Here is a 16,561-nt window from a genome sequence, read left to right as displayed (position 1 = left end):
GGGCGTAGTAACGCATGCCTGTAATTCTGGCTACTTGGAAGACTGAGGCGGAAGGATGGCCGGAGCCCAGCAGGTCGAGGCTGCGGTGGCCGGGAGCGGTCACTGCACTCCAGTCTGGGCGACAGAGTGAGACTCCAACTCAAAAAATAAAAAATAAAAAAAAAGTAAAAAGAGGTTGCTGTTCTTTAACAAAAAGCTACCAAGATCCATGGCAGAGGCTGCCTGGGTGACACTTAACATTACCCGGTGCCCAGATACCTTTGCTCTTAGGAATATTCCAGTTAAAATAGAGGCGAAGGCTGCAACTGTATTCAAACTGCTTCACTACCTGTGGACAACTGTCCTTGAGTGTTGGATCTCAATCTTTCCATTGATCAATTGGGAAAGCAACTGATCACATTAAACATACTAAAAAGTAGGAAAGGAATGATTTGCTGCTTTCTTCTTCTTTTTTAAATATAGTTTATTTAAAAGTAAATAAGAGAGAGAAAGAGAAGGGAGAGAGAAGATTCACCTCCCCAAGGTAGGGGAGGGGGTCAAAGCCAGGAAGCATGGTGACAGCCGTAGCTCGAAGAGCACATGGCCACACCAGAGTCTAGCAAAGCAAAGGCCCTTTATTTTATCTAAATGAAAAGTATGACAGGATTAGTTTCACCTTAGCCAATTCCCCCACTGGACATTTATCTCCCCGTGAAGAAATTCCTGAATATTCACATTTTAACCTCCTGATGGAGACTCTTAGGAAAGGGAGTCCACCTGAATTCCCCTTTAGCTGATCATCGCCTTTAGCCCACTTGCAGCATGCATTTTTCAGCTAAAAATTACAAGTAAACAGAGCTCTTTCAAGTTTAACAGGAGTTGTGGTCTGCTACCTTGAGTTTGTTTTGATATTACACTCAGGGTTCACAGCCAGGACCCTTGGAGACTTGCATTTCCAGATAGCATAAAGGCTATGCAGAATGCCTCTCGGGGCTCATAACGGTGGTGGTAATGGCGGTGACTGGCACTTGTTCTGTTCTCCTAAGTAAGTTGCCCTTCCTTTCTTCCTTCCCTCCTTCCCCTCTTCCTCCTTAACCTCCCTTCCCCCTCCCTCTCCCTCTCGTTCCTCACCTTCTTTGCTTCCTCTCTGCTCAACAACCCACATTAGGACAGAAATTCAAGCCCAGGGCTTCAGAACCTTCATAAGAATTAACTTGCTTGACTCAAAATATCTCAACCTCAGCTGCATTTTATAAATAATTTAAAGTATAATTAAAATATTCTGATACTGCACAGTCTGAAAGATTCTGTTTGAAAAGCTCCCTGGGTGATTTTACTGTGTACCTAAGACTAAGAACCACTGGCAACATAACCTGTGGGCAACAGATGAAGCCTTCAGCAGTGGCCTTCACCTGCAGGTGTGAGTACACTCAGCGACACAGACAGTCTAATCCTTCTCTCTTGTGCTCCCATGATCTGTCTTCACTCACACAACGGGCATGCGTTACTCTAGTCTTTCTATCCCAAGCTGAGCTTCTGCACCAAGGCTCTGGCATAACTTGCCATGTTTGTTTGCTTAAGATAAGCCCTGAAATTGGGTAGAGCTAGACAGGCAAATGCAGATAAAAATATGGTGTATGGAAAACTGTGATATGGAATTTTAAAAAAATGCTTTTGTTTTCAAACTCTTGTATTTGATAGACATCACTTTCCAAGGATCCCTTCAACAAGATATCACATAGCAACTGAACCACTGACATGTGAGGGAAGAGACATGTTAGATTGCCATTCGGGAAGGGGCTTCTTTATTCTTTGGTAGTTTTGTTATTTTACTGCTACTGACGTTTAGAACCACAAAGGAATTAGAAGAAGTGTAATATCAAAATAAGAAATCTGTTATACTAAACACACATATACACACACACATGCGCGCGCGCACACACACACACACACACACACACACACACACACACACACACACACAGGCTTTTTCTCTACCTAACAAAGCAGTTACAGCATTTGGGGAAAGAAAATTAAATAAAGCAAGTGCACATTTCAACAATTCATAAGATCGATGCATTTGGTATTTTATGGCTGTGTAAAGATGCAGAAATATATTGCTATATGTACCAAATGTAGCATTGTGTTTTTTTCTCCCCATAATTCTCCCTGAGAAAATAGAGGATTGCCTTATTTCCAAGTCTCTGCAAATCTTGTAGTACAAGTTGCTCTCTATTATCTGCAGAAAAGATATATTAGCTTGAAAATACCTGCAATCAATTCTAGTTTTAGATGTTTTTTAGGGGATAACTTATAGAATAGCTAAAAGAAGAGGCAAAGACATTTAATATAGATTTTTGTCTTTGTGCTTGAGGATTTGATCTCACAATTGCTGTCACTGTAAACATGAATCTTTAAGAACTCCCTAAAATGCAATACAAGAGTTATTACAAAGTGGTGAGTGTTATTATATACCTGCAGAATGAATGAACAACAAAAATGTTCTAATGTTATAGAAATTCATAGTTGCTGTTTAAAGATTATTGATAGCATGATACACTTTCAAAAATTGCTCATAAACAAGATTATTTCATCAAACAGGGGTGGAAGAAAGTAATATTTCTAAAGTAATTAACTCACATTTTATATAACTTTATTATGTTTAGATAATCAAATTGATAAGTTAAATAGTATAACAATACTTTAATTGTTCTAGGAACATTTCTTAAAGACTATTCCCTCCTCAAACAATTTCTTTTTCATTATATCATTAGACAAATGAGACATTTTCTTAAAATTGACATCACTTTATATTTGGGCATATGTTTTAAACATTCATTTATTGATATTTGTAATCAATTGATACTAGAAAACAAAAAGAGGTTGTTAAATCTCTGTGAGTAACTTTACCTAAGTGTTTATTATCATTTTTTAACTAGTAGAGATTTATATGTTGAAAAGCAATACAGATCACTTGATTTAAGACAACAACAGCAGCAACAAACTCCTCCAAACACCATGAGGGATCAAAAGAAAAGTAAACTGTAACACATTTTTTAAGATGTGTTTTCTCTACCCTCAAAGCACTAATAAATTTAAGATCAAAACATAAAGCTTACATAATGTTGGCATGATAAAACTAAGACATATTTATGATAGAAACTGATGGAATCAAAAAACATCTTCAAACTTTATTTTCTACCTATACAACTTTCATTTCCATTCAATATATGAGAGGAGGCAACTCCTTCCAAAAAAAATGGAATTATCTTTTGGAGGGCAGGCCCCAAGTAGTACACTCAGAATTTGTTCCTCCATATCAAATGGTCGGTCAAAGTTTCTATCTGGAAGTTTCGAGAGGGTTACATCATGATTTGTGGAAGAAACATCCCGAGTTGTGGCAAGCAGGTGACTGTTTCACCATAACAACGCATCTGTCCATACCACGCTGAGTGTTCAGCAGTTTTTAACCAAAAACAGCATGATTTCCATGCTCTGCCCTTCCTTTTCACCAGATTTCACCCTGAGTGACTGATTTTATTTCCCTGGATGAGAAAAGTCCTCAAAGGGAAACTTTTTGCCAATGTGGAAGAAGTGAAGCAAAAATAGCAGAAGCACTGAAAAGCATCAGAATTGAATTCAAAAACAGTTTTGAGCAGTAGAAAAAGTGTCTTGATAGGTGTATTACCTCAATTGGATGGTACTTTGAAGGCGACTGAAGTTTAAACATGTAAGAATAAACACGCTATTTTTTACAAATAAAATTCCATTTTGGGAGTCCTCCCTCATACCTTAAATAAAAACTCATTTAGGTAGGTTACAGTTGTGAAATTTTAGGCAGTTGCTTATTAAATCAGCATTTTATTCTTGAATATCTTCTCATCAAAAACGTCTAAAGAATATTGCATTAGATATCCCTCAGTTATTGTCTTAATAACTAAAAGACACTTTACGATCTCGGAAAGTATGTTTGAAAATTCTAAAATGGGATAAAAAACCCATAATCAGAAAAATAAAATAATTTATAATGTTAACTAAGGATCCAAATAACTTAAATACTGCTGTAGTGAGTGTTTTGCAGATAATTGGTTTAAAATCTATTTGGAAACTTTTAAAAACACCCCTAAAGAAAAAACCAGCAACTCTAGCTTTATGGCTGACTGGAAGTCCTCGTTAAACATGAATGATTTCACCTCCTATTTACTTAAACAATACATAAATATGAAGTCATAATATTGTCTTTCAGTACATCATATCGGTTCTATACAATAATTATGAGAACTTTAACTTCTTCCTCCCATAAGATTCTGTGAGAAGGTGACCAGTATATATACCTACCCTACTTGTATCTCAGAGGACTAAATTATTTTGAATAATAAAGTTCTACAGAACCCTTAATGATGGCTAATTTCATATGTCAACATGGCTAGGTCAAAGTATTCAGATGTTTGGCCACATCCCAGTCTGAATGTTGCTATAAGGGATTTTTAAAAATATGAAGTTAATGTATAAATCAATAAACTTTGAGTAAAGCAGATTACTCTCAATAATGTGGGTGGATCTCACTAAATCAGCTGAAGTTCTTAGGAGAAAGTCTATTGTCCCCAAGGAAGAAGGAATTCTGTCTTCATCTAACCTTTGGGGTGAGCTCTGACATAAACTCTTTCCTGGGTCTCCAGGCTGCCAGCCTGCCCTGCATTTTTAAACTTGCCAGATTCCACAATTACTTGAGCCAATTTATTAAAATAGTCTCTGTCTATTTATCATTTATTATCTCTCTATCATCTAACCATCTACCATGTATCTATATCTATCTATCTATCTATCTATCTATCTATCTATCTATCTATCTATCTATGTATCATCTCTCTATATCTAATCATCTACTATGTATCCATGTAGCTCTCTATCCATCAATCTGCCATCTCTCTATCATCTCACCATCTACTATGTATCTATATCAATCTACCTATCATCTCTCTATCATCTAAACATCTAGTATGTATCTATGTCTATCCTCTATCCATCTACCTCTCTGTCTCTATCTCTCTACATAGATCTTTCTCTCCATCTATCCTACTGGTTTTGTTTCTCTGGAGAACTTAAACTCTCACTCACTATGCCTGATTAACTTTTCTCCATAGCACTTGTCCCCTACCACTGGGCTCTAAAATTTATTTGGTTTCTGTGTTTGTTTATATTTTGTCCTTTTTACTGGACTGTATGCTCTAAAACAGGGACTATTATCTTTCTGTTCTCTAACTTTAATGCCTGCTACAAAGGAACTCTCAATAAAAGTTTATCAAGTCAATGAATTAGATATGTGAGCAGTCTTTCATTATCTATTTAACATTTAAACAAACTAAAATTTTCATTTTAAATCTAGATCACATCAAAGAGGAAAAAAGTAGTAATGAACAAGATACACACTTCACATGGATTAGACACATTTAGTAGACTTTCTTCAATGACATTTTAATTGTTAAGAAGGAACTGATTTTAAATTATCTTACTGTTATCTTCACAGATTCTTTAAAAACTCAGATGTTGACTAGGTTTAATAGTTAATATATGAATAAATAGTTATGTGCTATATGATTTAAAATTATTTGAAGCAACAGCCTTATATTTCCACTGTAGTCTATGAACTCACTTTTTCAATCTAGTGTTATAACAAGGAATAAAAGTTTAGAAATTTGGTGTACACTTTTAGTAGTTTGCTTGAATTTTATAACGTGGATTTCTTTACTACTCTTGAAAAATGTAATCCAAGACTATCTGTTATTCAATTAGAAGTCAAAATTAATTACTAAAGTTCACTTCAACTTTAAGAAACATTGCTTCCTACTTAATTTTCGGTTTATTTTGGAAACATGGGATATTTAGTCTTATGTGAATCATTTGTACAATTCCTTTTTTTTTTTTTTTGAGTTGGAGTCTCACTCTGTTGCCCAGACTGGAGTGCAGTGGCCGCTCCCGGCCACCGCAGCCTCGACCCTCTGGACTCCGGCAATCCTTCCGCCTCAGCCTTTCAATAGCTGGAACTACAGGCGCATGCTACCACACCCGGCTAATTTTTGTTTTATTGTAGAGATGAGGTCTTGTCAAGTTGCCCAGGCGGGTCTCGAACCTGTGGGCTCAGGCAATCCACTCACCTCAGCCTCCCAAAGGCGCGGGATTACAGGCTGAGCCACCGAGCCCGGCGTTTGTACAGTTCTTACTCTCAGACCCAATTCATGACAACAAAATTATTAAACTTCCCCAAGTCATATAGCACCTTCCAAATATATAAAGCTAAGTTTAATAAAAATAACACTACATTATCAGGAGTGAGAAAAAATATTCAGTGTATGCACAAGCCAGCTAAAGGAATGAAAGAATGCAGCATTAGAGAAAAGATGCTTGTGAAGAGAAGGCATAAAACTATCTTTGAAACAGAATTAGAACTGTTTATTTTATTAAAAAGTTGACATAGGTTATCTTTAGTGTTTATGACTTGCAAACTAAAGTATTTAATATTTAACATGTTTAAATACAAGCAGCAGTAGTTTGCTAATCAAAAGGCATAATTTGAATCATCTCAGAAAAATGAATTTATTATAACGAGGCTATTTTAGAATATGATTAAAACATGTAAAAGAAAATGTATTCACCTTTCTTGTCATCAAAGTACAGAGTCTGTTGAGCTGGATTTGACCACTGGAGGGAGGTGTTATCATTTTGATCAACCCTGCAGGTCAAAATTGCAGTTCCGCCTTCAACAACCGTGACATTCTGTGTTAGTGGAAACTGCCCTTGGCTGCCTAGAAGGGGATTAAAGAAAATGTTGATTAAATGAAAGTCATAAAATGATTAACTTCCCAAGATCTACATTGGACTTAACTTCTCACTCAAAATAAGATTTAAGCCAACCAAACAACAAGAACAAAACTATATGTTACAAAAGACAGAAAAGTAATTGAAAGCCCTTAATCAGAGAACAACAGTACTGATATACCATTAGGACTCTTTTATACTCCCTTATGTGTTCTAGAAAACCTTTTTTTTCTCTTTCTAGGCATACATAAAGATTCATATTCAAATAGTGATATGATAATCACTAATTTCCATTGGCCTTGCTTCAATTATATGGTGCCAGACTTGGTCATCATTGAAGAAAAAGCACTAGACTAACTTTGGATGAACTGAAATCTCTAAAGCAGTAAAGGAAACGTAAAACATTTTTTAGTAGCTCTTACAATCCTGAGTCAAGTCTATGGAATATAGATACTAAAACTTTCTTTTCATTTTCTGAAAAGGGAAATAAAAATGAATCCTATTTGACCATTATTTTGGGGGGAAAGGGAGTAGACGTAGCTGTTGTCAGAAATACAAATGCATTGGAGAAAGCAGCATGAGTGTTCTTTAAAAAGTATTCATCTTGTAGAATATCCATGAAAATCTTAGAGTGATCACTCTAACCCAGGAGATACAGGTAATACTCTATTTCTGTCATTTCCCAATTTTCTCCAAAGGATATATATTTCTTTTATAGTCAGAAAAATACATATTCTCAAATGGCCCCTGCTGATTTGGATATCATCAGTACATAATCAATTTCTGTCTTCCTAAGTATCATACTAATTTATGAAAGTAATTCACGTAATGAATTTACTTAATAAGTGCACTTCTCATCATTCAAACAAAATTCATGCACATGGAAACATAATCCATAAATTTCACCTCAGCAAGATAATCTAGAGGGAAGCACTGCCTGGTCTGATGACAATGATCAACATGGCTAACAATGTTTCTAGAGCCAGGTTAAAATACTTGTATATAAAATACTCTTATAATAAGGTGGCTCATGAAGTCAAAGATGATTTACATATGCAAGAACATTATAATGACTTAATCACACCCGTGAAATAGATTTTCCTTTTCTTCTTAAGTTTTGTAGTGATTCTGTCATTACTACAAGCACTACTTGAGGTTATGCCGGAACTATCGGCATAAGATTCTTATTTCCAAGGAGCCTGTTGATTGGCACCAGAAGAGACAGAAGAGCCTGGAGGGGAAAATTTCTTTCCAGACCTAAATGACACAAGCACAGAGGTTCATGACCACCTTATATAATTAAGCCTATCAAGTTAAAAAAATCTGATACCAGTAACTTCGTCTCCTCAACGTCAACCTCTTAGAGTCACTATGGCAACTCCCCAGGATATCTCCCTGTAATCTTTAGGGTGGAGTTTTTAAATTGAGGTTAGGAGTTGTCTGGAATAAATTCTTTGATAGTTGACTTGAAAGTCAACAGGAGCCAGAGTGGGATGTGTTTTGCCTTCCGCTCAGAGGTGACCTCTAGCAGGGTGACATGGAGAACTATCAATCTTGTGAAGTGAGGTGAGGCGAAAAACCACATCAGAGAAAACATCAACTAGGACAGAGAGAAGGAATAATTACAGAGATTAGCAGCTCATAAATATGAAGCTCAAAATGGCTTTAAAACATTTTTGGGGGTTCCCTGATATTGAAGGATTGCATAAATTGAGCAATCTGGGAGTAATTCGTTAAGTAATAAAAAGCACACAATTGCTAATAAAAATACACGTGGTTCAGCCCTGGTGACATTTTGATTATCAACCAGTATATAAATAATACTGTTTGCTTCTTTAAAGAAGTGGGGAAAGAGCAGTGATGCTTGCAACAATTTCATCCACTATATTTGCAAAATAATTTTCAAAACATTCCCATAAGAAAATATTATCCTTCTCATTTCATAGATGGGTAACTGACACTGGGAGGTTAAGTGATTTTTCCATGGTGAAACAAAGTCAATGAACCATTTGAAGTTTGTTCTGAAAGTTCAACATTTTTTATTCTTATCTTTTTACAAAGGCTTTATCACTAGTTGTTTAAATGTGAATGAATGAAAAATGAAAGGCAAAAGCCGAGTAATCATTTTAACAAAGAAACTTTTAAATTATAACATCAAATAATAAAAAATAATATTAACTGCCCTTAAATTGCGTATCCTATTATGTACTTACTTTTGATACTATTTCAATTTTTCCTTACCGGCCCGTAGAAGAAAGAAGCTGTTTGTTAGGGTCTTCTACATACCAGATGCTTTATATACGCTAGCCTACCTAAATCTTGTCCTTTCAGGTTGGACATTAGTACAGTGTCTCTCTGTCTTCACCCCACATGGTTTCTGACTTTAAAATCTTATGACTTCAGTTCTCTGGGAACTGCAGCCTAAAATCCCTGTAGTCAAATAATTTCGTTTTTTCCCCCATACAGAGCAAACTCATGTGGAGAATCTACTAATCCTAAATACCCTTAGGATCCTTGGCTTCCAAATCAATTCCAAAACTTACGTTGTAGGCAAACTTCGCAAAGCTTGGAAGTAACTTTTACTTCTGATTATGACCTGGAGAGCGCATAAGTCTGCTGCTACTTTTCTGTCATAACTCCTCATGGTTCAAGGTCGTCATTTAATTGAAAGTCTACCCAAAAGTAGTACTGATTTTTCAAATTAGAAAAGTAGTATGTCACCAAATGACCACAGTTAATAATCATGTGTTGTATATTTTAGAATTGCCAAAAGAATACATTTTTCATACTCTCGCCAACAAAAAATGATAAGTTGGTGAGGTGAAGAAAATGCTAATTAGTTTGATTGAATTTTTTTTGTAATGGACACATAGATCAAAATATCACATTACACCTCATAAATATACAAAACCGCATCAATTAAAATACAATTTTAGAAATTTTTAAAAGTTATCTTCATGCCTTCATTGCATATTTTAGAGGATGGACTATATGCCTTGCCTTGTAAGACTCATCTGAAGGATGGATTAGAGGGGGAAGAAAACTTGCTAAAAAGCCTGCAAAGGAATTAGAAACTTGAAGAGAGAGCATGATGACCAGGGAGAAGATAGCCAGAAGGTACGGTACTGACCTAGTGTGTCATTTACAAGGATTTCCAGTATGCATTGGTTATACCATTGAGACCTTATTTTAAACTCACCAGCATCCTGAATTTCAGAGGAGTTATTCTTATCAAACAAGCATATGACAAAAGAAAAAGGAAACACAACTTTCATTTTTGAATCTTGGAAACTGGTTGCCTTTTCCAAGCAACTTATGATTATCATGTTCTTTCTTCCCTCCTTGCTTAAACTTTTTTCTTACTATTGGTATACATATCTGTCTCCCTTAGCTTGATTCTAAGCTAGTTAAGGGTGTGGCAACTGGGATGTCTTACTTATCTTTGAGTCAGCTACACTGCTTCCCATACTGCGCTATAAATGGAAGATCTCTATAGCTGTTCACTGACCGAAATGAATGCATCATCTTAAAACAGTGACTGGCATCTGTAGGGGATCTTTTGACAGTGGAAGGACCAAAGTAACTCAAGTCGCCTATATTTGCTCATGGTCAAAATGGAGGGTCAGTAGGAAAGACTAATTCTTCTCTGAAAAAACACGTGGAAAATTTGAATCATAAATGCCCTAAAGATACATTAGTATTATGTCTTAGGATATGTTTAAAGTTCTACTTGAAATACATAAGGACTAAGTAACAAATGGTGATGTAGAACAGAAATATCTGACACCAATAGAGCCCTAAAGTAGGACATGAAATGACAGAATTGTGACAAATTTATGAACCAGAAAAGAAAAAATGAGCATACAACATTTTCTGAATATCAAGTATAAGCCCTACCTAAACTTTTATTTTTTTTTAGGTTAATGAATTTTTGTGATTCTTAAAGTCTTTTATCTTTCCTTCCTGATCCAATTTCTCTTGCATCAGCATTCATTTGAACAGTGTCTTTCTTGTATCATCTTATTCCTCAACCATCATTAAGGCTGGTAACACAGGGGGGTGCCAAAAAAATCTGTACACATTTTAAGAGATGTTTCCTATGTATTACTTTTCAAAGTTGAATTGGATTATAGCAACAATGTGTAGTATGACATTTACTCAACCATACTGCTGCCATTTTCTTTGACTGCCCTGCCTGTCACATGGTGATGCCAGCATTCATTTGACTAACGCTATCTTTTGAGTGAACGTCATACTTAAAATGTGTGTACTTTTTGGGGGCACCTCTGGTATATGAAACATACAGCTAATCTTAACTAAAGATTCACAATGGGTTAGTCATTATTCTCAGTGTATTTTCTTTATCAAAGATTTAATCTTCATGACAACCTTGTTATGGTCTCTACCTTGAAGATGAGGAAACTGATGCCCAGAAACTTTACACTCAGTGCCCACAGTCATGTCATCTGGGTAGAAAGTATAAAAGCCATATTTCCAACCCTTGCACTCTGCAATCAAACCTTACCTGCTTAACTGCCAAGTGGCCTTGAAAATAAAGTGAATTTATTCTAACTAAACAACTGTGAGAAAAGAAGGAAACAGTTTACAGTCAAACATTGCAAAGATGCATTTACACTTTTTCTACCTATTTTTAATAAGTCAAAGAACACGTGAAATTCAAATAAAAGAGGAATGTACTAGAACTGGCTTGCACTGAGCGGAGCTCTTCCCAGATCTTGCTCATGGACATAGAGTGGTAGCTTGAAATTGACCACAGAGGGAGCATTTTCACCCAATTGGCAAATATTGCAAGTCAAGGATTTTTCCCATAAATCACATTGTTAGAGCACACCACAGAAAATCATTTTTGATGTCTCTTGTTGGGTCTCTGTGTACATTTTTAGCTTTTCCAACCCACCCACTAGTCTACCAATAAAAATACTTTAGATAGGTCCCTTTTTTCCCTGCACTCTGTGGTCAGTCATCTTAAACTTCCAGTTTTACTTAAGCTGACAAGTCTATTTCTTTCAAACTAGCACCAGTAGTTGAAAACCATTTAGGTTAGTTTCAGGAGTTCTACAGAAATAATGTGCTTAATTTATTGCCACAAAAGACACTTTAATGAAGAGCAATCTTTCAATACCTTAAACAGATAGCTCTCCTGGCCCTGTCTTTAGATAGCAGCCTGGGCAACTGCCATCATGCCTTCAATGTTTCAGTCTGTCATATAATTAGGGAGAGAACAGCCAAACCTTTCCTTCACTACATTAGGAATCACTAAGTTCAAAATCAAATGAACTGTGTATTTTTTTTTTTTTTTTTTACAAGTTGGGGGTCTCACTATCGCCCAGGCTGGAGTGCAGTGGGACACTCACAGCTCACTGCAGCCTCAAACTCCTGGACTCAAGTGACTCTCCTACTTCAGCCTCCTGAGTAGCTGGGACCACAAGGGTGCGCCACCATGCCTGGCTAATTTTTTGATTTTTTTTGTAGAGAAAAGGTCCCTCTATGTTGTCTAGGCTGGTCATGAACAGAACTGATCCCTGACTCCTTTTGACTTCAGCTAGTGAAGAGCTGTCTCTCCCTCACACAAAATGCATGTATGCCTTCCTGCTCTGGCGTCAGGCTCACTATCACATAGAACATAAAGAAGCAAATTCTAAGATAATGGCCACCCTAACTATGGTGACAAGCTGTGATGTGCAATTAGAGTAGAGAAGCGATAAGCAAAGCAGTGAAGAGAGATCTTCAAAACCAGCAGTGTGGTTGAAAGGGAGCAGGCAGTGAAAATGGGTGTTCTAACACCGATCCCAAAGACGGCTCTACTTCCAATCACAGCATCACTGAAGCCATGCTATCTCTTAAATGGATGATGGGTCAAGGCAAGGTTTTTCTCCATCTCTCTTCCTGGGCAAAAGATTCCGCATGGGCCACTATGGTGATTGGGGGCACACTGAACAAGACTCTGCTTACTAAGAGCAACAATCACCTGAGATCTATCTCGACAGAGGGGCAGAGGTTCAGGTTTTAACATTTTGAAGCGAGAGGAAGTGAGTTACATTCTTTAATTTTTCAGGGTAAATGATCAAATTGTGTGGGCTATTTAGCAGAAACCGAGAATCTCTCATTCTTTCTTTCTTCCTGAAAATGAGCAGTACTTTTTCAAAGGGAGAACCAGATTGAAAACAATAAAGAGGAACAAATAAAAGCAAGATGTGAAGAAAACTGGAGATACAGTGTCTCAAGAAGAATGTATAGATATCTCATGAGATAAACAATGCCATATGCTTTGACCCTTTATCTTGGAGTATATTTATAATTAGTGAAAACTATCAACTTAATCTATAACATTATTTAATTCAACAGAGATAGACACCTGAATCAAATAGCATATACCATGTTTTGACTTGTTTTTAAATATTTTTGTGATTTCTCAAGAACCTCATTTAAACAAAAATACTGTTTGATTCTCTTTTATCTTGGTTGTAAAAACACAGATGCCAATGCCGAATGGTTCAGTAGACACAAAATAAGCTAACGGTTCTTAAATATAAAACTTAACAAGAAATGACAGAAATAGGCAACATATTTTTAAATGAAGCACAAAGCTAGGCTACTATTCTTTGGGGCTCTCCTTCTCAACTATTTGTTTTCAGCTTTTCTGCTCTCTCCCTCTTCCCTTCTCCCCCTCACGTCTGTTCCATCAACCGGTTAGGGGCATTTATTCCAAGAACCTGCATCTTAGAAAGTTCAAGATCATTCTTGTTGCCTAAATTAGAGTCTAAAAATGTATCTAAATGCACACACAGCATGCTATTACTTCCACTAAATTACGGGAGGCATTCTAAACAAACAACCTTCTAATGTGAAAGTTGTGGCTCAGTAGTTGTGTGTTCTGAAGCACACATATTGCATTCTCAAGCCTATTGGATTGAAAAGCACAAATATCATTAATGCAGGCTTAAAATTCTCAAGAGAAGGCAATGAATGCTCTGTCATGTGAGGAAAGAAATTAGAGGAAAAATTAAGACTGATAACCGAGTGCAAAATGCTTCCACTCTTGGAATGCCCCTCTGCTCCTTCCAAGACTTAGAATTCTCTAGTCATTTCCCCCTGTCGTTTTATTACGGCTTTTAGGTTTGCCTGAAAAACTTTGTTTTCTGCTTTCCTGGGCTCCCGCATACTATTTTATTTTCCTTTGACTCTATTTCATCCTTTTAGCATTCAGCCTGCTTTTTGGAGCACAACACCTGGTATCCACCTTCTGCGCCACCACTCTGCCCAGCCACTGTGGAGCATGGCCACCGGTCTGGTGTTGCTTGCCAGTTTCCATAGAGACAGGAAGCACTTTGGAGACCTGTGTTCCATTGCAACTGCCAGACCAAGGCAGGGAAGAGACAGAGCTGGCGGGCAGCGGATCCTGCAAGGCCAGGAAAGGTTGGAAGGGCTTTCGCCTCCTGATATCAGAGCAGAACAGTGCCAGATGGGCAGCGTCAGCCGTCACAATCCTGTAGACCAGATCTTGGTGTTCACTATGGCCTTTGTGAGCTGCCCATTCTGCTACCAACTCCCGGAGCAGAAACTCTTGTGTACCCAAAGCTTGGCCTTAGTCCTTTGTTGGCTTCTGATCCATGACAAAAGGCTTTTCAGATTTACAGTGGCTCCTACAGCTCCTGACCCAAAGAATCATCATTCCCCTGTAAAGATTTCTCCTCCTTTGCTTTTTTCAGGATGTGATCATAGTTTTCCAGGACATTCACAGCTGACCTGGAACCGGACGGGGCAACCATTGAGTTGTTTCTAGTTGACCTACACAGAGACTGTGAGTAGGTGACCCGGTTCAGTACATAACATTATATCAAAACTAGCTACCGTGTGCTGTGTCTATGAAACGATTTACGATGAGAGTTAATTCTTGATTAATATGATCAGAGCCAGCCCTGGAGAAATTTGTAATGTGGGTGAAACATAACATCAGTGCATTTTCCTCTCTTGCAAAAGTGTTTTTGTGTGATTGTATGCTCAGCTTTCTTTTTTATAATATTTCCAGCACAGTTATTCTTTCTACAGAAAATAGGTTTCCCTAATTTCTTCCATTTATTTTGCACTACTCAGCCATGTCATTAAATTTGTATTTTTCTCAATTTACAAAATATCTAAGCTATAGAGACTACTTATAAAATCCTAGGAAACTTAGTTTTATGGATGCTTTACGTTCTTACCTGGTAGTTGCATTGCTTTGGCATATTTTAAAACATTATCAGATTTTTAGAAATTCCCAACATTTTTTTAACCTATATCTGTGCAAAGTCAATTCTTTCTATTCTTTGCCTTTCTGCTTATTATCTTGCCAAAAATGCAATATAAATGCAAACTTGTGTACATACTATACAATTAGTAAACTTGACTAAATACAAATATATGGCTTTATGACCAAAACAGATTTTTGAAATAAAACATTAGAATATGTTTTGCTATTATTAACTTGTCTATCTTTCATTCATTCCCTAAAATGTTTAGCGCTTTCTCAAAAAATCAAACAATAGTTTATTGAAAGAACACTTAAGATTCCTCAAGCAGAAAGGGACTTTGATGCATTGTTCACATTTATATTCACCACGTTACTTTTGTTCCTTTACAAATATATCTTCAAGTATTGTGATGTGGAAGATTCAAGAGCAAAGGGAATAATTTAAAAATGAAAGGAAAACTGTATGTCTCTCAAGACAATATACGAGATTAAGAGGGGTTTTAAGGGGTTTCTATAACTTTAAGACAGGGTTACATGGTAATTATTATGTGTACATGAAATTATTTTAGCTTTCTAGAATACAGTTTTCAGGGTGAATGAGCAAGACCTAGAACTCCTAGCTGTACTTGCTAACCAATGAATATTTGAGAGGCAGTCTTCCAGAGAAGAGAAATTTATGACCAGAATCACAGTCTGCTTCACAGGAAGCTCAGTCACATTACTAAGTTCTAAATTGAGATGTCAAACTGGAGGAAATATTCTGCAAAGGAACACACAGATGGTAGGACTTTTCTGAAGACAGGGTGAGGAATATAGTGCTGAGTATACAATAATCAATTTTCTGGAGGAAAAAAAAAAAGATTGATGGCGTGGGACATAGCTGCTTAAAACTGAAGTCCCAAAGGGAAACTTCAACCTGAGACTAAACAGAGGGAAAATGATACATACATATGTGTTTCTTCCACCGGGTCTAGAAGGTTGATGTCTTAGAGAAAGTAACAGATAATACTGAATTGGAATATACTTTTAATTATTAAATCACTTCGATGAAAATTGAAATTCCTAATAACCTTTCTAGGAGCAAATGAAGTAAGAAAATGTAGCAAGCAGCACCAAAATCCTAATTTAAATATGCACTGGATTCATATGCATAAATATATAAAATACAACTAGCGAAATAAGATAAGAAGTATGAGGAAAGTTATAAATAGAGAAAATCCTAGGACTTTAATCTGGTTTTCCTTAATCTAATGAAAAACAAATTATACCAACTCAAATTAATTGTTGCCTAATTCACCATTCATTGCTAGTGATTTGACATATACACAAAGTACATACACTTTGGCATCATCTTTCATTTGAATTGTGCCACATACAGCTACTCTGCAACTATGAAATTATATTGAATATTAACCAAGTTGCCTCTACATTAATATTTGTTCCTGTATTATTCTCTATAAAAATTAAAATAATTGCACCGGTACATTGAATAGCGTTATTTATGTTAAAAAGCTA

At 36.4% G+C, this 16,561-nt stretch overlaps 1 protein-coding gene across 1 annotated transcript in view; it reads right to left on the bottom strand.

The window, feature by feature from the left end:
- Positions 1-16,561, bottom strand: part of LOC103263560 (cell adhesion molecule 2-like) — a 151,065-nt gene that overhangs the window by 73,705 nt on the left and 60,799 nt on the right. The window contains exon 2 of the mRNA XM_008061236.1: positions 6,633-6,782. Within this exon, the coding sequence (XP_008059427.1) occupies positions 6,633-6,782 (150 nt within the window). The remainder of the gene's footprint in view (positions 1-6,632; positions 6,783-16,561) is intronic.

This window comes from Carlito syrichta, unplaced genomic scaffold (genome assembly GCF_000164805.1).
Source record: "Carlito syrichta isolate Samal-C Ts95f unplaced genomic scaffold, Tarsius_syrichta-2.0.1 Scaffold305157, whole genome shotgun sequence".
Classification (NCBI taxonomy): Eukaryota; Metazoa; Chordata; class Mammalia; order Primates; family Tarsiidae; genus Carlito; species Carlito syrichta.
Note: the sequence above shows the minus strand (reverse complement) of the source record. Positions and strands in the feature narration are given on the sequence as shown.